This window comes from Dendrobates tinctorius, unplaced genomic scaffold (genome assembly GCF_039654945.1).
Source record: "Dendrobates tinctorius isolate UK_male_01 unplaced genomic scaffold, ASM3965494v1 ptg000028l, whole genome shotgun sequence".
NCBI lineage: Eukaryota > Metazoa > Chordata > Amphibia > Anura > Dendrobatidae > Dendrobates > Dendrobates tinctorius.
The window spans coordinates 76566759-76589613 of record NW_027361696.1 but is presented as its reverse complement, the minus strand read 5'-3'; the positions used below and the strand labels follow the sequence as shown (position 1 = coordinate 76589613).

Sequence of the window (22855 nt, the reverse complement as noted above, 5' to 3'; positions counted from 1 at the left end):
CCTTGACATGATATTAATGAAGTTATGGTAGTACATTTTGGCAGCGACCTGGCATTGTGATGTTGAAAAAGATCTCCTGGGACACTTAGAGAAATGGCCGCACCACTTGTTCAATGATCAAGTCAATGTTACTTCAAGCTGTTAGTGCACTTGGAATTAAGACCGGAGGGATCTGGCTACTATATCTACATTGGTGGTATAGCTATTTCTTCAACATGTCCTAGGAGTTGTTTTTTAACAAGAAAATGTCAGGCTATATGTTGCTTGTCCTAGTGTGCGCAGACTGCATGGCCTAAACATGCTACCATGACTTCCAGGGTCTCCAGACTTGTCTCCCATCGAACACATCTAGGACATCATTGGTTGTTTCCATTTTTCATCATTTTGCTTTAATTAACATATCTATCCATTAAGTGATTTCCATAATTTTGAGGAGTGTATACCATATTTTTTGGATTATAAGATGCACTTTTTTCCCCAAAAATTTTGGGGGAAAACAGGGGTGCGTCTTATAGTCAGAATGTACGGTACTTACACTTATTGTGGCAGCACCAGGAGTCGGGCGTTTCATCCGGTGGTCCCGATCCGATGATGCAGGGCAATGATGGTGTGACTGGTGTGGCGATGCTTGGTGGTGTCGGGGGCTCTGGCGACATTTTCTGAAAGCTCGGAGCCCCGAAATTCTATTGCCTTGATGCTGTGGCCTCCAAGAAAATGGCTGCTGGAGGCGACGCATGCACAGACTGAGATCTCGGCTCTGAGATCTCGTCTCCCGAGATCTTGGGACGAGATCTTGTTGCCGAGATCTCAATCTGCACCTGGGGAATCAATCTAGTCTCCGAAAAAATGGCCACCGGAGGCAGCGCATGCGCAGATTGAGATCTCGGCTCCGTTGCCGAGATCTCAGTCTGCACATGCGCCACCTCTGGCAGCTATTTTTCTGGACGCCACAGCATCGTGGCAATAGAAGTGGGGGGTTTCAGGAAATGTTGCCGGAGTCCCCGGCACCACCGAGCACCTCCGCACCATAATCGCCCTGCATTGTTGGACATCAGAAAATGTTGCTGGAGCCCCCCACACCACTGAGCATCGCCAAACCTGCCATATCAGGCTGGGATAGGAGCGAGATCATCGCATTGCAGCATTGGACCACCGAAAGAATCGCCTGACTCCTGCTGCCACCAGCGCTGCCGATCCTCCCTCGGGTAAGCTGAATTTAGGACTGTAAGATGGACCCCCTTTTAACGCATTCATTTTTTTCCCATTTTCCCTCTGAAAATTTGGGGTGCGTCTTATGGTCCGGTGTGTCTTATCGTCCAAAAAATACGGTATATTTTGGATATTCCACAAATGTCCTTAACGGAAAAAAAACACCTTGTGATATTTTCTGTTTTTCTAAAGTTCAAAAATATGCAAACTCTGCACACAAGCAGCAGAACATGTAAAAAAAATGAAATATTATTCACTCACCTAATGCTCTTAGTATTTTCAGCACCCTATCTCTGATGTTTCCGGCTCATCTTCTGTTTACTTTGACTGCGGATGTCACAATCCATTTACCCCACATGAGGTCTGCAGCAAATCACCTTAGCAGCATGCAACTCAAGATTGTTGAGTCCAGTGATTGCCTGCAGACATCACAATGGGTATACGGGTTGTAACATCTGTAGCCAAGTCTGCAGTATCAGGGATGCAATGCTGGAATTGTATTTGTATTGTGTTTAGGTTATATTGGAAAAATATTTTAAAGTCATTATCCATTGGCTAAAAAATATTTTTTCAAAGGGCTTAGAGTACTTTAAAAAATAAGAATCAGTCAAGGGCATAATGATCATGGTTGCAGAGGGTACGACCGTGACTGGCCACATGCAGGAACGGTGCCTGCTGACTCCAATTTCACCTGGATGTGCATTCTTGGATGCTCATTTAGGTGAAATGTATTGTGGCGTAGTTAGACCCACCTGGTCTCTGCACTGCCAGTGCTTGCGAGTGATGGGTGGCACACTGCAATGGCAGTGCTGCCTATACCAACACGCCAAAGTCAGCTGTTGACTACAGAAAAGAACACGATTTTACGTGGGAACAGAGGAAGTAGAACTGTTTGTTTCTTTTTAAAATATGCTGGATAAGAATAGAAGGGGTCCATCATGGGAGATATTACACCAGAATTGGAGATATTATACCAAGATAGGGAACATTATACTAGAATTGGGAATATTATACCAGGAAAGAGTCCAGGATGGGGGGCATTATTAGAAGGAGCCAAGATGGGGGAAAGCATGTATGTCTTTATAGGATCTGGGGTCTCAGGGGTAACATTTCTACTTGTGGAGAGTGACAAGCCAGGCCTGGCATGTCAGAGTAAGGAGACTTATATGCCATGCAGTCCTAACAGTCAATATCAACAATTTAAGGAGCTTTGCTTTTTGTTTGGCTTTTATCCAAAGTCACATGGCAAGACTTGTTAAAGGGTCAATATTGACTTTTAGGATTATTACTTCCAATAGATGGCACTAGTTTTCTAATACTCTTGCTCTGTAAAGAGGCAATTTCCATATTTGTAGGATCTAGAACACAACAAGGGCCCATACATCAGACCAACATGCAGGTGAGGGCCCAGGTTCAAATTTTGCACTGGAGCCCATCAGACTCTAATTATATTACTGGAAGCAGTACTGCGCCTCACTGATTCCCAAATAACTCCCGTTATCAAGTTCACTCTATTTCATTTTATGTTCAGTTTTGACACCCAGGAAAGCACAGAAAATACTTGACTAGCCAATCATTGGCTGCGTGCAACGTTCACTACTGCAGCTAGTGATTGGCTGAGCAGTGATATCCTGACATTTCTAGATGGAATTTGAAAGTAGAGGTGAGTATCACAACAGGAGGTATGATTTTTAAGTCAGTCTTGGCACTCTGAAATCATTTTCATTTTATTTTCTCAATAACCCCTACAACCTTTGAAAGTTGTAACAATTAATTGCACCCATTGTTTGTGCTTTGCATGTTATGATAACACCAATCGTTCTCTTTCATGCTTTCACTGCTAAATTCCCAAAATTTGAGATAAGCAAAGAGCCCACACTTAGTTTTTTAACTTTTATTTCACAGATAACAATAATAATGCTGAGTTAAAACATTATTGTTTTCCATCTGAACATAAAAGATCTCAGCAACAAAAGTTTTCAAAAACTTCTGTAACTTATTGATGGTGATTCCCAACAGACAAAGCAATGGTCACGAACAAACACAGTTATGTTTAAAATGCCGAAATGATTACATTCATTGCTGCCACAGTACACAACGGAAAACAAGACAGTGATGCCAAGTGAAATGATACGACTGCAATAAGCCTACGTGTCTAAGGGCCCCGTCACACATAGCGATCTCGCTAGCGAGATCGCTGCTGAGTCACAAGTTTTGTGACTCAACAGCGATCTCACCAGCGAGATCGCTGTGTGTGACAGCGATCAGCGAGCGGCCCCCCTGCCGGTATCGCTGATCGCTCTTGGAAAGCCCTGGACATTTCTTTGATTGCTGGTCTCCCGCTGGCCCTCACGCATCGCTGCGTGTGACAGGCGGGAGACCAGCGATCAGCTGGTAACTAAGGTAAACGCAGGGTTTCTAAGCACCGGGCGGTGCTTACAAACCCTCTGTGTACCTTAGTTACCAGCGCGCTGATGCAGGGAGCTGGTAACTAAGGTACACATCGGGTTTCTAAGTGACGCATGTCCCTTAGAAACCCGATGTGTACCTTAGTTACCAGTTCCCTGCATCAGCGTGCTGGTAACTAAAGCACACAGCGACGCCGGGCGCTTGGCGTCGCTGGTGCTGATCGCTGGTGAAGCTGTCTGTCTGACAGCTCACCAGCGATCACATAGCGACTCACCAGCGATCCTGACACATTGATATCATTGTCGGGATCGCTGGTGAGTTGCTATGTGTGCTGGTACCCTAAGTTATATTGTGATTCTATTTAGGGCTCAAGGAAAGGAGACAAATTTTTGAACAATTTTCATAAAGTGGTTGCAGACCCCATTTATGGATTTTTGTGTGTCCACTGTACCACATAAATCAAAGAGGCACAAAAATGAATTAGCCATGTTGTCCTTGAATATTATGATCTTGAAAACACACAAAATTGCGTAAATTACTATGACCAGCGAATCTACCAAAACTAAAATTCAGCAGTTCGCTCAAATTTGGCAAAGAAATTCGATTTGTATCAAAGTTATTTCATGCAAATCTGAGGTTCTTTATCTCTCTCTAGACCCCGAGATGTAAAAAAAGAAAAAAGTGATATTCACCTACCTGCCCACCGGTCCCGCCGCTGCCGCAGCTCAACGCCTTTTCCTTCTTCCGACATGTATTCTTTCTTTTTGGGCAGCTTCACTCTGTACCGCGCTGGGTACAGAATAAGCCTCTGAGCTGGGCAGTGTAGGGACACGTAAGCAGAGATCGGAGCTTTAAATCTTTTTTTTTTACACCTTTCCTGTTGTTCTACAATTCAGCAAGAGTTTCACCATTTTGCTGAATTTGCAAGAATCAAGGTGCCCAAAAATTTGCAATCAAGAAAATATTTTTTTTTATTTGAGTCTAAATCAATTTGACTTAAATAACTTCCCTCAACTCTAGCAAGATATTACAACCTGGAAATGTCACCTTGCTAGAACAGCTGACAAAAATCACACATGGATGTTTTTCTTAATTGCATCTCCCGGATTAGCCAAATATTACGAGTCCTTAGATAATCCCTTCTTGTTATAAGCCCCCTTCCTTCAAACTTACACTAATCACAAGCTGTCCCAACCACTGCTTTGACCCATAGTGATGGAATCTGACATCAAATTCCCTGAAGGACCACCACAGGATAAATAAAGCAACACACATACTAAAACTAATGGGCTCTCTGTCTAATACATTGACATATTTACTATTTAGCTCAGATTTACTGAAAAGTGTATTCGGAAATAGATTTAAAGAAAACCACAGCTACTTTAACTATTTGCCCAATTTGCTGGAGACAGATGGTTGGCCATCTAAGGTCTAAATCATTTTTCAAATGTCCACTTTTTACAACATACTTAGACACCCATCTAGACCCACAGCTGGGTTTTATTTTTATCCTCTTACACCACATATCCAAAAAATGTCAAACTATTAATACCAAATTAATTACATTGATTTCATAGGGTATTCAAATATACAGTATGTAACCTCTCAAGCCACATAAACTAGCAAATATCTAAATTATCAAAAAAATGACAATGTGGTTCCAAAGATTAAAGAGAAGCTATCAGCAGGTTTTTGCTATGTAAGGGCTGAGAGCCTGATTCCTGAAATATATCACTTATTAGTCTGTTTTTTGTATTTCAATAAAATCAGTGGTTTATCAGCAGGAGATTACCACTGCAGGACTAGGTGTCACATGCCTTCCAGTCCTCCTGCTCCGTGTAACCACACCCCCACCACTGATTAGCAGCGGTCAATATGCAGTGTCGTGTACACAGAAAGCTACCAATCAGTAGTGTGGGAGGGGTTATACAGAGCTCAGCTTTCTGAGCACTGCTAGAGATGCAGCATAGAAAACAGGGATTGTATTAAACTGACAGCATACAGACTAGCAAGTGACACATCTCTGGAATGAGTGTCTCAGCCTCTACATCATCCTGCTTTCAGGATACATAGCAAAAAACCTGGTGACAAATTTCCTTCAAGACTACTGACATCAGCCAAAATAGCTGATGGGCTTGATAGCCTTTGTAGTCTAAAAATAGGGTGGAATAATTCCTTCATTCCCATGACCTTCTTATAATTATGTAGTGATTGGTCTCTGTAATATTTGCCTAGTCTTTATCTCGTCCCGGCCATCTAGTAGACAATTTATGACCACAAACTTACACAAATCATTTCAGATGAATGACATAAAGTACTGCTAACTTCAGAAATTTTTCAATACTTGTGACGAAACTACATTTTCAAGTGCGAGGAGTACACATAAATATTCACCTTCTACCTCTTTAAACAGTCACCAAACTGCATAAATGAATAAAACAGGCAAATGTAAGAAACATTGTAATATATCTTATCAGGGAAATATGCTTCTTTCTAAACTAATGAGCCACTTCTTCTGCCGCTCATATACTCTGAAAATACATCTCAAATCTTTCTTAGTCAAAGCAAGATGGACTAAAAGGTCAGTGAGGTATCAGATTGCACCTCCTTTAAATTCTATGAAGAAAGGAACACTTAGAACAGGGAGACAGAGGAAGACAGGGCAAGCGCAAGCAGATCAAGCTGCAACTTCAAGAAACTGTGCTAGATTCACAGCCACCCAGCTCAGTATGTCTGTAAAATGTTATCCGTGCTACTCCTTTTTATTGTGCTAGAGAAATAAGAGCAGGAATCTATCTATCTACGTGTACTGTGTGTATATAGCAGCTAGTCTCGATCCACCAGCTCAGAGGAAACTTAAAATTAGAGAAAAAGGGTAAGCCTGGTGAAACATGCAGGATACAAGTCACATACGTTGTGTTATTAGTCATGTACACATATTCTAAAAGTGACCTGAAACAATAGCAACTTTTTAGAGAACATGCCCAATGCCCATTGTCCTGGACTGAACTTACTTCAAAACTCAAGTAATACATAACATATATTGTACTGACTGACCTAGTTTTTTCATAAGATTCTTCCTAGAAGGCCTTTGCCAGGTTAGGGCGACTAGTCTGGTTAGTTGGCTGGTTTATGAGGCACACATCCAATAAAATAACACATGATGTTAGGACAAGGAACAGAAAGATAGAATGTCAACTTAAAGCTGCTGCATGTGTGCTCTATGATAGCAGCGAGCGGGCTAAGCAACAGATCGGTTAAATGTATGATACTTTGAAAACAGAACAGGGAAGCATTTTGACGACCAGTCATAAGATGTTCGGGTAAAAATACACAAAATACAATAGCAAAAATGTGACATATATAGCGCAACAGAACGAGAAACAATGGAGACAATTTTCTTTCTTTTTCTTGTGATTAAAATCCTCAAGTAACTCATCCAAACCTTAAATTGAAACATACAGAAAAAGCAAAATGAGTAACACTTTTTTTTAATTTTGCAAAACATGAATTTGTTATAAAGCTACAATAATAATGTTATTATAAAATGACATGTAGTGTCACGATCCATTTTTGGAATTTTGTCAGCAGCAGCGATATCGGTAGCGATCTCGCTACATGTGATACTCACCTCCGACCGGCTCCCCCGCTGGCTATCGCTGATCGCGCGAGATCGGCCTGGTCCATTTCTCATCATCGGCTTCCTGCTGGCGCAGATGAGCGAGCCATGGACGCAGGCGGAAGATGGTCACCCTCGCCGCGTCTGACAGGTGAGTACGACCGCTGCTGCATCGCTAGTGAGATCTGCCTGTTTGGCAGCTCACTAGCAACCATTTAGCGATGCACCAGCGAACCTGACCGGGTCATATCATGGTCGGGATCGCTGGTGCATCGCTAAATGTAACGGGGCCTTTAAACCTTTTTTCCTTGCTGGCCAGCGGGGGTTAAATGTCATTTTTTCCCCCGCTGGCATGCTGGTGTAATTGCATTGCTGCTGGGTCAGCTGATGTGGGCGGTGACCACTCCCACTATCCTTTAAAACAGGGGTGGGGAACCTCAGGCCCCAGGGCCATTTATGGCCCTCGATGACCTTTTATCCGGCCCCCGGGCAGATTCTCAGGGACTGCAGTGTTTTGGCAGGGAGCTGTATTTTGATTGCCACCAGCTCATTAATTTCTTCTTGCTCTGTGAGCACACACCTGCAGTGTTCACTACAGAACACTGAAAGGCATGCAAAGAAAGATTACGTCCGGACACCAGAGCCAGAGTCAGGATGTAATTTGTGGGCGGAGTTTGTACGGCCCCCGAAGGATGGTATAAATATCCAAATGGCCCTTGGCAGAAAAAAAATTCCCCACCCCTGCTTTAAAAGGTGACTTGATGCATCAGCTGGAGCAAGGAGCTCTCTGGGTGCATTGGTGCTTTGCTGAGTTCACTTTTCTGGTGCCTTATTCTGCTGTGCGGTGCTTTGCAGTAGAGAAAGCTAAGTTGTGTTTTTGTTACCTTGTCACTTTGGTGTCTGTCACCTTCCTTTTGTGTGTATTATCTGCAGAGGTGAGGCTAGTGCTCCTTCCCGGCCAGTGCATTAGCCAGGGCAGATATAGGTGACAAATATGGACGAGGTATCCTGACGGCGGCGGGGGTTAGGGACCCGCATAGGGCATTATGGGAGTCCAGGGACAGGCTCAGGTTTGAGCTCAGGTGGTGACCATCCCTCCATTCCCTATTGATAGGGCCTTCCTCTCACCTATTCCATCCCCGTTGTGTGTTGTGCTGTCCTCTGACCGACCACCCGCTGGGTCATGTCACACGGCTACAGTCACTCCGTGACAAGTAGAAGCAGATTCATGTCAAGACTAGCCCCAAAATCAATGCGGCTTATTCTCTGAATTTCTTTCAGTATAGCAGTCTCGCACTTTCATAACTCTGTTAACCTCCAAATTAACCCCACATCTGCAAGTTAATAGCACTATTGGACATAACAGATTCCCTTTAATGGCCAGTGATATAAATATATATATATATATATATATATACACACACTGTGTGCAGGATTATTAGGCAAATGAGTATTTTGATCACATCATCCTTTTTATACATGTTGTCCTACTCCAAGCTGTATAGGCTTGAAAGCCAACTGCCAATTATGTGAATCAGGTGATTTGCATCTCTGCAATGAGGAAGGGTGTGGTCTGATGACATCAACACCCTATATAAGGTGTGCTTATTTATTAGGCAACTTCCTTTCCTTTGAAATGGATCCGAAGAAAGATTTGATGGACTCTGAAAAGTCAAAAATTGTGAGATGTCTTGCAGAGGGATGCAGCAGTCTTGAAATTGCCAAACTTTTGAAGTGTGATCACCGAACAATCAAGCGTTTCATGGCAAATATCCAACAGGGTCGCAAGAAGCGTGTTGATAAAAAAAGGCGCAAAATAACTGCCCATGAATTGAGGAAAATCAAGCGTGAAGCTGCCAAGATGCCATTTGCCACCAGTTTTGCCATATTTCAGAGCTGCAACGTTACTGGAGTATCAAAAAGCTCAAGGTGTGCCATGCTCAGGGACATGGCCAAGCTAAGGAAGGCTGAAAAACGACCACCTTTCAACAAGAAACATAAGCTAAAACATCAAGACTGGGCCAAGAAATATCTTAAGACTGATCTTCCTAAGGTTTTATGGACTGATGAAATGAGAGCAACTCTTGATTGGCCAGATGGATGGGCCCGAGGCTGGATCAGTAAAGGGCAGAGAGCTCCACTCCGACTCAGACGCCAGCAAGGTGGAGGTGGGGTACTGGTATTGGCTGGTATCAAAGATGAACTTGTGGGACCTTTTCGGGTTGAGGATGGAGTGAAGCTCAACTCCCAGACCTACTGCCAGTTTCTGGAAGACACCTTCTTCAAGCAGCAGTACAGGAAGAAGTCGGTATCGTTCAAGAAAAACATGATTTTCATGCAGGACAATGCTCCATCACATGCATCCAAATACTCCACAGCGTGGCTGGCCAGTAAAGGTCTAAAACACGAAAAAATAATGACATGGCCCCCTTGTTCACCTGATCTGAACCCCATAGAGAACCTGTGGTCCCTCATAAAATGTGAGATCTACAGGGAGTGAAAACATTACACCTCTCCGAACAGTGTCTGGGAGGTTGTGGTGGCTGCGGCACACAATGTTGATCGTAAACAGATCAAGCAACTGACAATCTATTGATGGAAGGCTTTTGAGTGTCATCATAAAGAAAGGTGACTATATTGGTCACTGATTTTTTTTTGTTTTGTTTTTGAATGTCAGAAATGTTTATTTCTAAATTTTGTGTTGTTATATTGGTTTACCTGGTGAAAATAAACAAGTGAGATGGGTATATATTTGGTTTTTATTAAGTTGCCTAATAATTCTGCACTGTAATAATTACCTGCACAAACAGATATCCTCCTAAGATAGCCAAATCTAAAAAAAACCCACTCTAACTGCCAAAAATTTTAAGTTTTGATATCTATGAGTCTTTTGGGTTGATTGAGAACATAGTTGTTATTCAATAATAAAAAGAATCCTCTCAAATACAACTTGCCTAATAATTCTGCACACGGTGTATATATCCGTCATTGCTAGCATCCCTATGAATGAAGAGAGCACAGAAGATGTGAGCTCAATATACAAGGTGGGGATAACTGTTTTATATTCTGCACCTGCAGTCAACAGTTAGGATCAAAGATAATTCTGACCCCAGCAGCTGAACCCCATGGATTCTTAAGTCAGTAACTGCAGTGGTAGCTGGACAGTTACTCAGGGTGGCCATCCAACCTCTTTTTTTAGTTGTTTTCTATTGGATCTATGATTTATTTTCATAGAATGTGGCTGATGACTATATTTCAAAGCTGAATTTGACCTTCAAGGTAAGAAAGTTTTGGAAAGTTTGGGAAGCACGGTGATATATGGTACTTACTCAATGTTTTTTCTTTGTTGAATAGGCCAAGAAGCATCTATTGGGGAACTGTATGAAGTGAGAAAAAGAAAATAATAATAATAATTTTTTTTCTATAGCGCCAACATATTCCACAGCACTTTACGTTATAGAGGGTACTTCTACAGACAATAGACATTACAGCATACCAATAAACACATAGATCAAAACAGATACCAAGAGGAGTGAGGGCCCTGCTTGCAAGCTTACAATCTATAAGGAAAAAGGGGAGACACGAAAGGTGGATGGTAACAACTGCTTTTATTGTTTGGACCAGCCATAGTCAGAGGGCTATTAAATGCATAAAGCCCCATCTCAGAGCAGCCCAGAAGAGGACATGAGACCAGATGAAGGAGTAGAATCTCCGACTGCTCTGAGCTGACGCTGAGCAGAGCAAGACGGTACTTTGAAACTAACTGCCTGTTAGTTCTAAGACCCATACTAAAAAAAAAATCAAATGGTCCCCAACAACCCCTTTAATGAAAAAATTCATTAGCCTAGATGTTTTGTAAGGTGGTACTGGTCAGTGTTTTTGGACTTCAAATGATAAAAGATTACCTCTAACTTCTAGTTTGCAGTCCACCTCGGCTTCCCCCAAATCATTGATGGCTTTGCAAGTGTAAGTTCCACCATCAAAGGGACTTGGCTTCCGGATATTCAATGTAAGGACTCCTTGGTTATGTTTCATGAGGAACTTGGGATCATCTTTAATCTCCATTTTATTTTTCATCCAGATAACTCTGGGCTAAATTAGATATACAGGAATACTTTTAAAGGTCTTAAAAAAATAAGTTCTACAACAACCAAAAAAACCTTCAAAAAGTCTTAATTTCTCATTCATGTGGTAATATTTTAGTGCTTAGTTTTTGTTTAGTGATTAGGTTTTTCACAAGAGACGGCTGAGCAGACGTACCTTTGGATGACCTCTTACAGCACAATTCAAGGCTGTGCTGTATCCAGCTACAACAACCCGGTCGATGAGAGGAGTAAGGAACTTTGGAGCCTCGTTCACATCCATTTCTTTGTAATCACGAGGTTTATGGATCAAACCTGTGAAGGACAGACATATTGTTAGATTTTAGAATTTGCTTCTTGGAATACATGTGATAAACCATTTGGTGGCACAGATAAAGCCCCATTCCAGTGATTTTTTTTCTTTATTTTACCAAAACAATTAACTGAAGTATAAGTTTCTGTCTTAGGTTTTAATTTTTTTTGTATGTTTTTTAGGGATCATGTGTTTAACTGTAACGATGGTAGTGATATACTCACTGGTCACTGTCTTCTCGCATTTTCAACAGTGCTCTGCCTTCTTCTTGTCAAGATTCCTCCTCTCAGAGTGTCTGGGACTCAGTGATGGACAGCTCTGTCATCCTATCCTGTGTTGGGGCATGCTGAGCTGTCAGTGGTTGGATTGACAGCTTGGTTGACCCATCTGACTGGGAGGTGCAGAAATTTCCACAGATGCTCCCTGTTCTTAGTAATTGCCCTGCTATTTAGATGAGCTGTCTGACTGAGATCACTGCCAGTCAAAAGCTTATGCTCTCCGGTGTGATCCCTGTGCTGTTAGTTCTGATCAACTGCTGCTGACAATTGGACCATGTTCTGACTACCCGTTTGTTATTGCCCCTTTGCTTCTGATCAATTGCTGCTGACCTTTGGACCTTGTTCTGACTACCCGTTTGTTATTTCCCCTTTGCTTCTGATCTACTGCTGCTGACCTTTGGAACCATGTTCTGACAACCCATTTGTTATTGCCCCTTTGCTTATCCGTTATTTCTCTGGTATTCTGAACCTGGAATGTGACCTGACTTACGCCTTTGTCTTTTCCCTCAGTTTACTACGTGCTGTTTTGGTATTGACACCGGACCATCTAACTTTGCTGACTCATGGCCTGTCCATGGGTTGTGACTAGATCACACTTCTGGTGTCATGTCACTGATCTGTAATCTGCTGACTCACTGTTTAGAGTGAAGGTCACTTGCAAGTCTATTAGACTCAAAAAGATGATCTCTAACTTTGTTCCGAGTCTCATAGAATTGCACTAAGAAAATTCAAAAAGTGACCTCTGCTTCAAAGAGCAACCGCTGTGTGATTCGGCAGGTCACAAATGCAGTGACTTGATGCCAGAGTGCCTCTGAAAACTGCCATCACAAGGATGCAGACATACGGCAGTAATACTCACGCAAGGATCACATTGCAAAACTTGGACTGGCAGGCTGCTCTCCTAACCAGAGCATGACAGCTTGTGTTTCTATGCAGCTGTCAAACTCAGGATCAGGAGAGCCGACGGCCATTTTCAAATTTCTCCTCTGGGTGAATTGATCAGTCAACTACCTGTGTTACTATCCTTACATTTTTCTACTAATAAACTGATGTTTCTGGCACCTGAGTGTCGCTGGGGAAAAAATAGTTTAAGCTGTTGCATAAGGTATCAGGGCTCCCAGCAAAGAAGGCTCCCTCACCACCTCATCTTAATTGAAGCTTAAATTCAAACCTCTAAATGCTGGCATTGACCCTGATACCTCATGCATGGTCCATGGCTGACTACTGCTGTGCCATTAACAAATTTATACTGTGAGTCAATTGATGCCACTTTTCCTGGTGTCTGCCCCTAATTTTTGGAAATGCTTGGACTCCAAGTTGGGTCTTCTTCATGTGTGTTACGTGAATTTGGCAGACCTCTCAGAGAACCAGGCCTACACCTGACACTCATGCACCTGTTACTGATCAATATTTCAGCTGGAAATGCTGATCTAAGTCCTATCCCATGCATCCATGCTGCACAATATACTATTTGTACTCTGTTCTATTGATGCCAATTTTCCTGGTGTCTGCTCCTAATTTGAGCTGTTTGGGAAGCTTTTTGGCCAACTTTCAGGTGTTGTCTATGTGTTTTGGTTTTGCCTTCCATTGAATTCAATGGGGTTCGGGTTCGTTGGACGAACCATTCGGTGAATATCGGGATGTTCGCCGAACCGAACCTTGAAACGTTCATTCATCTCTACTTGCTAGCCATGTACAACACAGACTTCTCGATGATTCATTTAGGCATTGTATAACATTTCCTTTTTTCTGAGGAGCAAAGGATGAGGTACATTAGAGCAGGAAGAGGCCCAGGACAGGGAATATAATATCAGGAAGGGGCACAAAATAGGGGACACTATACCAGAAAGAGGCCGTAGATAAAAATACATTATTATAGGATAGAGGCCATAATAAGGGAAATTATTACAAGAAACAGCCAAGACTAGGTAAATTATTATTTGGGGGTGAACACATATGTCATTAAAAGATCAAGAATGCTACAAAGACCACACATCGGATCAACATGTACTTGGGGGCTTAGGCCCAAAGTTTGCACCGGAGCCTATCCGACTCTAGTTACTCCACTGCAAGGAAGCACACATCTGTAGGGTAGGTCCTATACATTTAAATAGTCACTTTGATAGACATGACCCATTTTATCCTTATTTCCCACCTACCGGTTTTCTCGATGATGGCCGTATTCTTGGAAACACCTGGATTGTCACTCAAGCCCACAATATTCTCACTGTAAACTCTAAAGTAATATTCATTTCCCATGATCAGATCGGAGACTGTGCAACGTGGCTGACGATTGTGCTCATATACAGTGAACCATTCCTGGAAAGGAATCAATGAAGAATTCTTAGAGTAAAGAATACAATAAGTACTTGGTATAGGACCAAAATTATGGGGCTAAACAAGGATGTTATAGGCCGGAAGAGTCTAAAAGCAACTTTCAAGTAATGCGATATTGCAAAAGAAACCATCTTACCATTGTCTTCTTGTCAGCTTTTTGGATACTGTAGCCTGTAATTTCTGAGTTTCCATTGTCCTTGGGTGGTTTCCATTCTACAAGAGCATTAAAGCCCCAGACCTCTTTGACCATCACACTCTGTGCAGGACCAGGTTTATCTGTGTGGGTAGTGGAAAAAACTAGTATTAGCAGTATGCCCTAATGTTATCTGTCTCAACACTTATCCAGAATATAACACTGATGGCCTTTCTTTAGATACTTCGTTAATGTGTGAACAGTAAGGGTTCAGTATCATAAGAATAAGCTAAAAAGACTGCTAAAAACCATTGAGGAGCAGATCAACCAGCTGCAAATGAAGCAGTAAGGCTACTTTCACACTTGCGGTTTTTTTGTAGTGCATTTTTTGCACACAAAAACGCATGAAAAAACGCATACAAACGCTGCGGTTTTTTCCAGCATTTTTATGCGCATGCAGGAAAAAACTGCAGCGTTTGTATGTGTTTTTAGTGCGTTTGCGTTTTTTTGCACATTGTTTGTCCTCACCAAAAAAATCAAGATAACAATTATTAGGGTTAGGGTAAGGGTTAGTACTAACCCTAACCCTAATCCCTGACTCTGCTAACCCTAAGTCCTAACCCTAAACCCTAACCCTTAACCTAACCCTACTAACCCTAACCCTTAACCTAACCCTAACCCCTAACTCTTAACCTAACCCTACTAACCCTAACCCTTAACCCTGACCTTACTAACCCTAACTAACCATAACCCTAACCCCTAACACAACCATTGTCTAACCAATGGACAAAAAAACACATGCGCAAAAAACCCGCATACATGCGCATGCCATTTTTTTGCGCTAAAAAAAAGCGCAAAAAAACGCAAGTGTGAAACCAGCCTAACAGCACCTAAATAACAGTCTTTTTTTGTCATTCTTCATATGCTGTAAACAATTAGGGAAATTTAATACTCCTCTGTTCTAAGTTGACTAATGAAGAAAACTACCGAAATCAAGGCTTGTGTTTCATTTTAAGAATAGCAAACCTGTTGTACATCCCAAAAAAGGATACATTATTCTTTTCTATTTGAAAAACCATTAATTCGTTATTTTCAAAACAGCAGCATGCCTGTGTTTGCTCCCTAAAGAAAGGGATAATTTTTGTACAGCTTATGAAAAATGATCACTTCTTTATTTAGCAAAGAACAAAGCTCTTGATAATCCCAAAATGTGGATAATTTCTGCACCCAACCATGTAAAAATACCACGACATTTTCTGTTTGCATCTCCTATGTATAAACACCAGAAAGTCATATATGTGCCCTCTAGAGGGGGTAATTTTTGGACTATTGCCAGGCCATTAGAGGCTTTGCAGTATTGAGATTCATAGCAAATTGTTTTGTTGTGAATTCAATATTTTGGAAAAATTCAGCAAAGCTGGCAAATTCAAATATTAAAAGATCCACTCATCTCTAATAAAGACACAACCCCTTAAGGTTAAGTTCCCACTAGGCATTTTTTCAGCATTTTCTTCTGCAGCAAAACCTGATTTCTTGGCAGGAAAAAAGCATGTTTTCCTTTCTTTTTCTTTGCTGCATTTTTGGCTGAGGTTTTGCCATGCTAGATTTGTCTCTTGTGCATGCTGATAAAGTTTAGTGTTGAAAAAAAAGTCCTATTCTATAAAATCAGGTTTTGGCACAAAAAACACAGCAAAACCTGATACCTGCATTTTTGATGCATTTTTTCACCACCCATTTATTTCAGTGCTGAGAAATAACGCACCAAAAGCGCTGAAAGAAGTGAAATGCAAAAAACAATGTAAAGCACAAAATCCTGATGACAAAAAAAAACAAGCTGTGTGCATGAGATTTCTGAAATCTCATAGACTTTGCTGGTACTGTAAGGCTGCGTTCACACGTAGCGTTTTTTTCATGTTTTTGCTGCGTTTTTAAACGCGTGATTTTGCAGCAAAAACGCAAAATAAAAGCATCCCATGCAATCCTATGGGATTCAGCAATGCTGTGTTAATGCTGCAGATTTTCCCGCAGCGGAATCGCATCGCGGGAAATACGCAGCATGCTCGATTCCGCCACATAGGAATGCATTGTTCTGCTTACTTTCCGCATGTGGCTGTGCCCACCATGCGAAAAGGAAGCAGAACATTTGCAGATGGTACCCATGGTCCGGAGGAGAGCAGACTGTCCTCCGGGCTGTGGGTACCATATCCCTGTAAAAAATAGAATTAAAATAAAAAAATCATCATATTCTCAACTTCCGATGTCCCTCGCAGCGTCACCAGGCTTCAGCGATGCTGCCGGCAGGTCCCGTTCCCAGTGATGCCTTGCGGCAATGACCTTTGATGACGTCACGGTCTCACGATACCGTAGCGGACATCATCAAAGGTCATTGTCACAAGGCATCACTGAGAACGGGACCTGCCGGCAGCATCGCGGTGATCCGGAACAAGGAAGGTAAGAAAAACACGATTTTTTATTTTTTTTTATTATTTTTAACATTCTATCTTTTACTATTTTACTATAGGCAGCCTCAATAGTAAAAAGTTGGTCACACTCGTCAAACACTGTGTTTGACGAGTGTGACCAACCTGTCAATCAGTTTTCCAAGCGATGCTACAGATCGCTTGGAAAACGCTAGCATTCTGCAAGCTAATTACGCTTGCAAATCGCTAGTTTTTCCACGGGAAAATGGCGGGAATTTAAAATGCAGTTTTCCCGCAGAATGGAATTCCAGTAACTTCAGCGGGAATTCCGCAATGTGTGCACATAGCCTAAAAGGCAACTGAAAATTTGCATTAAAAAAGGCTGTAAAAACGCCTAGAGTGAACTAAGCCTTTTGGTAGTATGCAGCCTAGCACTCAATTTCATCCGTGTGGCTAAGTCACATGCTGGTCCCTACAGTTTAAAAACAATGGTGTCCCTACAAGCACAGTATCCCCGTGTGAACCAAAAATTATTTTCTCTATACATTCCCATGAGAATCACAGAAATGCAATGAGAAAAACAGAAAGTCAAACAGAAAGTGAATTGGAGTCTACACATAAGAACCTGTATGGTTCAGAGAGTCAAAGTGGGATCACAAGAGATAACAAAAAGACTAGAACAGATCATTTGCTAATCAAGGAGGCAGTAAGAAAACTAACTCTATTACCATTTACCTTATGTACATTACTATTGGTGTAAACTATAAAACATTATAAGAGTGCTTCTTATACTATTTTTCTTTTTTAGAAACAGCGCCACTAATGTCCATGGCTGTGTTTAGGTATTGCAGCTTATTTCCATTCAATTGAAGAGCTGAACTACAATGCCAGGCAGACATAAGGGATAAGAGTGGCAGTATTTTTATGAAGCAAAAAAAAAAAAATAACATGCTTTGGACAACCCCTTTAAATAGGGAAAACATGCAGCAGAATGTCTGTTTCTGGAACTAGCTCCTCTCTCCTCCATATCCCTTTTCCATAGAACATTATGAGCACCAACTGTCATCTCCTATCTTGGTAATGAGAAAATCTGCATTCACTTAAAGCAAATTTTATCTGTGAAATTAAAATGTTAAGAATGATTGATTATTCCAGGAGGAGAAAGAAGCCGATTAATTTCTTTTTTTTTTTTTTTTACATGTACTATTAGTTTGTGAACAAAACAAAATATTAAGAAGACTGTTTATTTTTAAATTAATTTTTGGACCAAAAGCTAATGGCCATAAAGCAATCTTTATATAGTCTCGCAAAGGATGAATGGTGGCACTCTCCATCCTGTAAAAACTTCTTCATTCAAACATTATAAAAACATGGATACAGGAGGGCAGGTGACTCATAGGACGATGGCCATTTTGCGTCAAACTGATGCTTCAATGACTAATTTTTGGACCACAAGCTAATACGGCCATAAAGCAATCTTTATATAGTCTTGTAAAGGGTGAAAGGTGGCAGCCTCCATCCTGTAAAAACATCTTTATTTAAACATTATAAATAAAATGGCTATAGGAGGGCGTTCAACATATAGGACGACGGACGTTTTGAGTCAAACTGTTGCTTCAATGACTAATTTTTAGACCATACGTTAACATGGCCATAAAGTAATCTTTATATAGTCTTGTAAAGGGTGAAAGGTGGCAGCCTCCATCCTGTAAAAACATCTTTATTTAAACATTATAAATAAAATGGCTATAGGAGGGCGATCAACATATAGGACGATGGACGTTTTGAGTCAAACTGTTGCTTCAATGACTAATTTTTAGACCATACATTAACACGGCCATAAAGTAATCTTTATATAGTCCTGTAAAGGGTGAAAGGTGGCAGCCTCCATCCTATAAAAACATCTTTATTTAAACATTATAAATAAAATGGCTATAGGAGGGCGATCAACATATAGGACGACGGACGTTTTGAGTCAAACTGTTGCTTCAATGACTAATTTTTAGACCATACGTTAACATGGCCATAAAGTAATCTTTATATAGTCCTGTAAAGGGTGAAAGGTGGCAGCCTCCATCCTATAAAAACATCTTTATTCAAACATTATAAATAAAATGGCTATAGGAGGGCGATCAACATATAGGACGACAGAAGTTTTGAGTCAAACTGTTGCTTCAATGACTAATTTTTAGACCATACGTTACCATGGCCTTAAAGTAATCTTTATATAGTCTCACAAAGGATGAAAGGTGTCATTCTCTGTCATGTAAAAATGTCTTTATTCAAACATTATAAAAATATGTATACAGGAAGGCAGGCAACATATCGGACGGCGGCTATTTTGCGTCCAACTGATGGTTCAATGACTAATTTTTGGACCATAAGCTAATATGGCCATAAAGCAATCTTTATATAGTCTCGCAAAGGATGAAAGGTGGCACTCTCTGTCCTGTAAAAATGTCTTTATTCAAACATTACAAAAAAGATGGATACTGGACGGTGGGCAACATATATGACGATGGCCGTTTTGCGTCAAACTGACTCTTCAATGACTAATTTTTGGACCATAATTTAACATGGCCATAAAGCAATCTAAACACTGCTAAAATGTGAATGGACCATGAATACATCCTATACTCACATTTTAATATTACAAGTTGCAATAAAATTGAAAAAGACATCTCTGAAGATCAGCAATGAAAAATCACAAGGGCTGTTGTCCAAGTTGCATATTTGTGTAACCCAACTGAATGACTTTCTTGTTATTTAAGTCTTGTGTCCAGGTGCAGCTTTGATCTGTGTGTGGCCGGCTTCATATCAATTTATCAGACCAGAAGATAGCTGAATCAATCGCTCCCCAAAATTCTGGGCTTCATGCCAGGCAGACCATAGAAAGGGGTTTTCCACTCAGATCATATTGATATCCTATCCTTAAAAAAGGTCATTACTATCTAGTTGGTTGCCATTCGACATGAGGCACCACCAATAATTGCGGAGCTTCAAGACACAGGAACAGCCCCTACACAATATATGGTGCTGTGATATTCCGCTATGCTCTCTGTTTACCTCCTGCTGCCACCAGAGATGAGATCAGCTGATCAGTAGAGGTGCTGGATTTTGGAGACCCATCTATCAGATATTGATGATCTATCTAAAGGGTTGGTCAGCAAAATGATATGCCTGGAAAATCTTTTTAAGGTCATTCCAGCAAAATCACTTTACTTCTCTGTCTATTGCAATCTTCTGCTTTGCATATACAGTAATAGCAGCAGGCATATTTCTGCCGATATGTTAGTATTAGTGATGAATGAACATGCTCGGATAAAATGTTTTCAGAGAATGCTCGGGTGCTAATCTAGTGTCTTCGGTGTGCTCGAATAATATGTTCCAGTCCCCACGGTTGCATGTCTCCCGGATGTTCAATAGCCACAACACATGCCTAACAAACAGGCAATCCCTGCATGTGTTGCAGCTGTCGAACAGTCGCGAGACATGCAGCCGCGGAGATTTAAACATGAGCACGCTGAAGTCACCTGGATAGCACCTGAACATGCTAAGATAAGACCTTATCCGAGCTCATTCGCTCATCACTGGTTAGTAGCAAATCAAAAATTATTAGAATACACCAGGTCAAGCAAATTTCCTAAAATTTTACATATATTCAATTGATATTGTATCAATTTTCTCATTCCTAGGACCTTGTATATGAATAATTTACTTTTAAAATGCATAGTGATTCTACACAGAGTGAAAATATTGTATAAAATGGTACATTACCTTATGATACCATTTTATTTATTGAAGCTAAAGTCATTTCAAGCTCCGCATTTCCCCCTTTGATGAGGCCTCCGGCACTGAGCCCACATCTTTCCCAGCACATGTCAGCTGTTTTGAATAGCTGACATGTTCCTCTAACAGCCACATATGGAATCACAATGTTACTGGAAGTGCCCTGGAATCCTACCCATCGGTGACCCTGTCACGTTTTCGCGGGTCACCGATGGGATTGCATGACAGCCATTTGTCTCTAGCAGACCTCTATGGTGGTTATAGCCGGATTGCTATGAGCACCACCCAGTGGTCGGCTCTCATAGCAAGTGAGCATATCTGCTACACACAGGCGATCTGATCATTGCCTGTGTATAGTAGAGGCAATCAGACAACTGTAGCTTCTAGTCTCCCATGGAGACTATTGAAGCTTGCAAAAAGTAAAAAAAAGTTTAAAAAAAAAAAATATATAAAAGCTCAAATCATCCCCCATTCACCTCATTCAAAATAAAACAATTAAAAAAACAAACATACACATATTTGGCAGCGCCGCATTCAGAATCACCCGATTTATCAAGCTATAAAAAGAATTAATCCAATTGGTAAACGGCATAGGGAAAAAAAAGTAAAACCCCCAGAATTACGTTTTTTGGTCGCTGCAACATTGTATTAAAATGCAATATCAAAAGATTGTATCTACACTAAACTGATATAGTTAAAAATGTCAGCTTGGCTTGCAAAAAATAAGCCCTCACCCAGCCCCAGATCCTGAAAACTGGAGACGCTACAGGAGTCGGAAAATTACGCAGTTTTTTTTTTTTTAAAGCAAACTTTGGATTTTTTTTTTTCACCACTTAAATAAAAAAGAACCTAGACCTGTTTCGTGTCTATGAACTCGTAATGACCTGGAGATTCATAATGGCAGGTCAGTTTTAGAATTTAGTAGAAAAAAATCCAAAATCCAAAAAAAGTTGTGGAATTGCACTTTTTCTGCAATATCACCACACTTAGAATATTTTTACCTTTTTCAAGTACAGGATATGATAAAACCAAAAGTACAACTCGTCCCACAAAAAACACGCCCTCACATGGCCATATTGGCAGAAAAATAAAAAGTTATTGCTCTGGGAAGAAGGAGAGCGAAAAACAGAAACCCAAAAACGAAAAAGGGGTTAATTTTCTATCCCATCAAAAAAAGTCATTTTTCAAGGAAGCTGGCTTAGCGATCAGCTGATCATCCTTGGCCTGACATCTGAAACCCTTGATGATCTATTGATATTGAGAAGCAAAGATGCAAAATAACCCTACAGCGACCACTGCAGGAGAAATGTTGTACTATATGTTCAATTTCCAACTCTAAAATGCAAAGACAATCTGTGTCTTCCAGTTTGAGAATTTTTCTGGTCTTATTTTTTGGGGGGATAAAGTAAAAAGATTGTAACAAAAAATAAAATCTACTGTCATCATAAACACGTCTATACTAATAATACTGTACTCATTTTGGGAGCATATTACGTACCATACATAAAATGTCAGAGTAGTAACATCAGTCTTCGGAGACGGATAAGATCATTTTCCAAAACTATTTCAAGACGGATAAATGTGCCTTTTAAAATAGGACTTAGGACGTTTTAAAATAAACCTCTCGCATTCTGCAGCTCGCTGGAGCTGGGGTTAAGCATCCATAACTGGATATTATCCGCTAGGATTAGTTAAATATAGTTCGGATAAGGAAACCCGATCTTTACAGATATTCCTTCCCCATGAACTTTAGATGTTGTTCTTCCATAAGTCAGCAATATGAAGACAGACGGACATACTAGTCAGGCCGTCTGCATACTGTAGAACCTATTCTGCATCGCCAGAGATGTTTTGTCCCAGGACAAATAGAAATCAAAGATCTGGTGGGCATTTAACAAAACACTCTAGCTATGTTACTGCACTATAAAAAGAACCTATATACTATATGTTTGCAACATGGCAGCTCAGGGGTTAGCACTATTGTCTCACAACGCCGGTATCCTGGGTTCAAGTCCCATCAAGGACAACACAAAGGAGTTTGCATGATCTCCTTGCAATTGCGTGGGTTTCCTCTAAGTTCTCCAGTTTCCTCCAACACTCCAAGGACATACTGATAAGGAATGGGTCGCCCTCCCAGGGCCGTGGGGTAATCGGTACCGGGCCGGTGTCAGCGGGATGTGTCACAGCAGCGGTGACCCGGTCCGTGGCCCTGGGCGCCCAATTAATGGGGGAAGTTTGAATGGGGGAAGTTTGAACGGTGGAATGT

The 22855-nt window shown here is 41.1% G+C and overlaps 1 protein-coding gene across 2 annotated transcripts in view; it reads right to left on the bottom strand.

Annotated features, from left to right (window-relative positions):
* Positions 1–3088: 3088 nt before the first annotated feature.
* Positions 3089–22855, bottom strand: part of LOC141085558 (myosin-binding protein C, fast-type-like) — a 184662-nt gene continuing 164895 nt past the window's right edge. For both annotated transcript variants that reach the window (XM_073571011.1, XM_073571012.1), the window contains 6 exons: positions 14384–14523; positions 14070–14229; positions 11498–11634; positions 11143–11329; positions 10567–10614; positions 3089–7063 (listed from right to left, as the gene is read on the bottom strand). In XM_073571011.1, the coding sequence (XP_073427112.1) occupies positions 10604–10614; positions 11143–11329; positions 11498–11634; positions 14070–14229; positions 14384–14523 (635 nt within the window). In that variant the 3' untranslated portion in view covers positions 3089–7063; positions 10567–10603. The remainder of the gene's footprint in view (positions 7064–10566; positions 10615–11142; positions 11330–11497; positions 11635–14069; positions 14230–14383; positions 14524–22855) is intronic.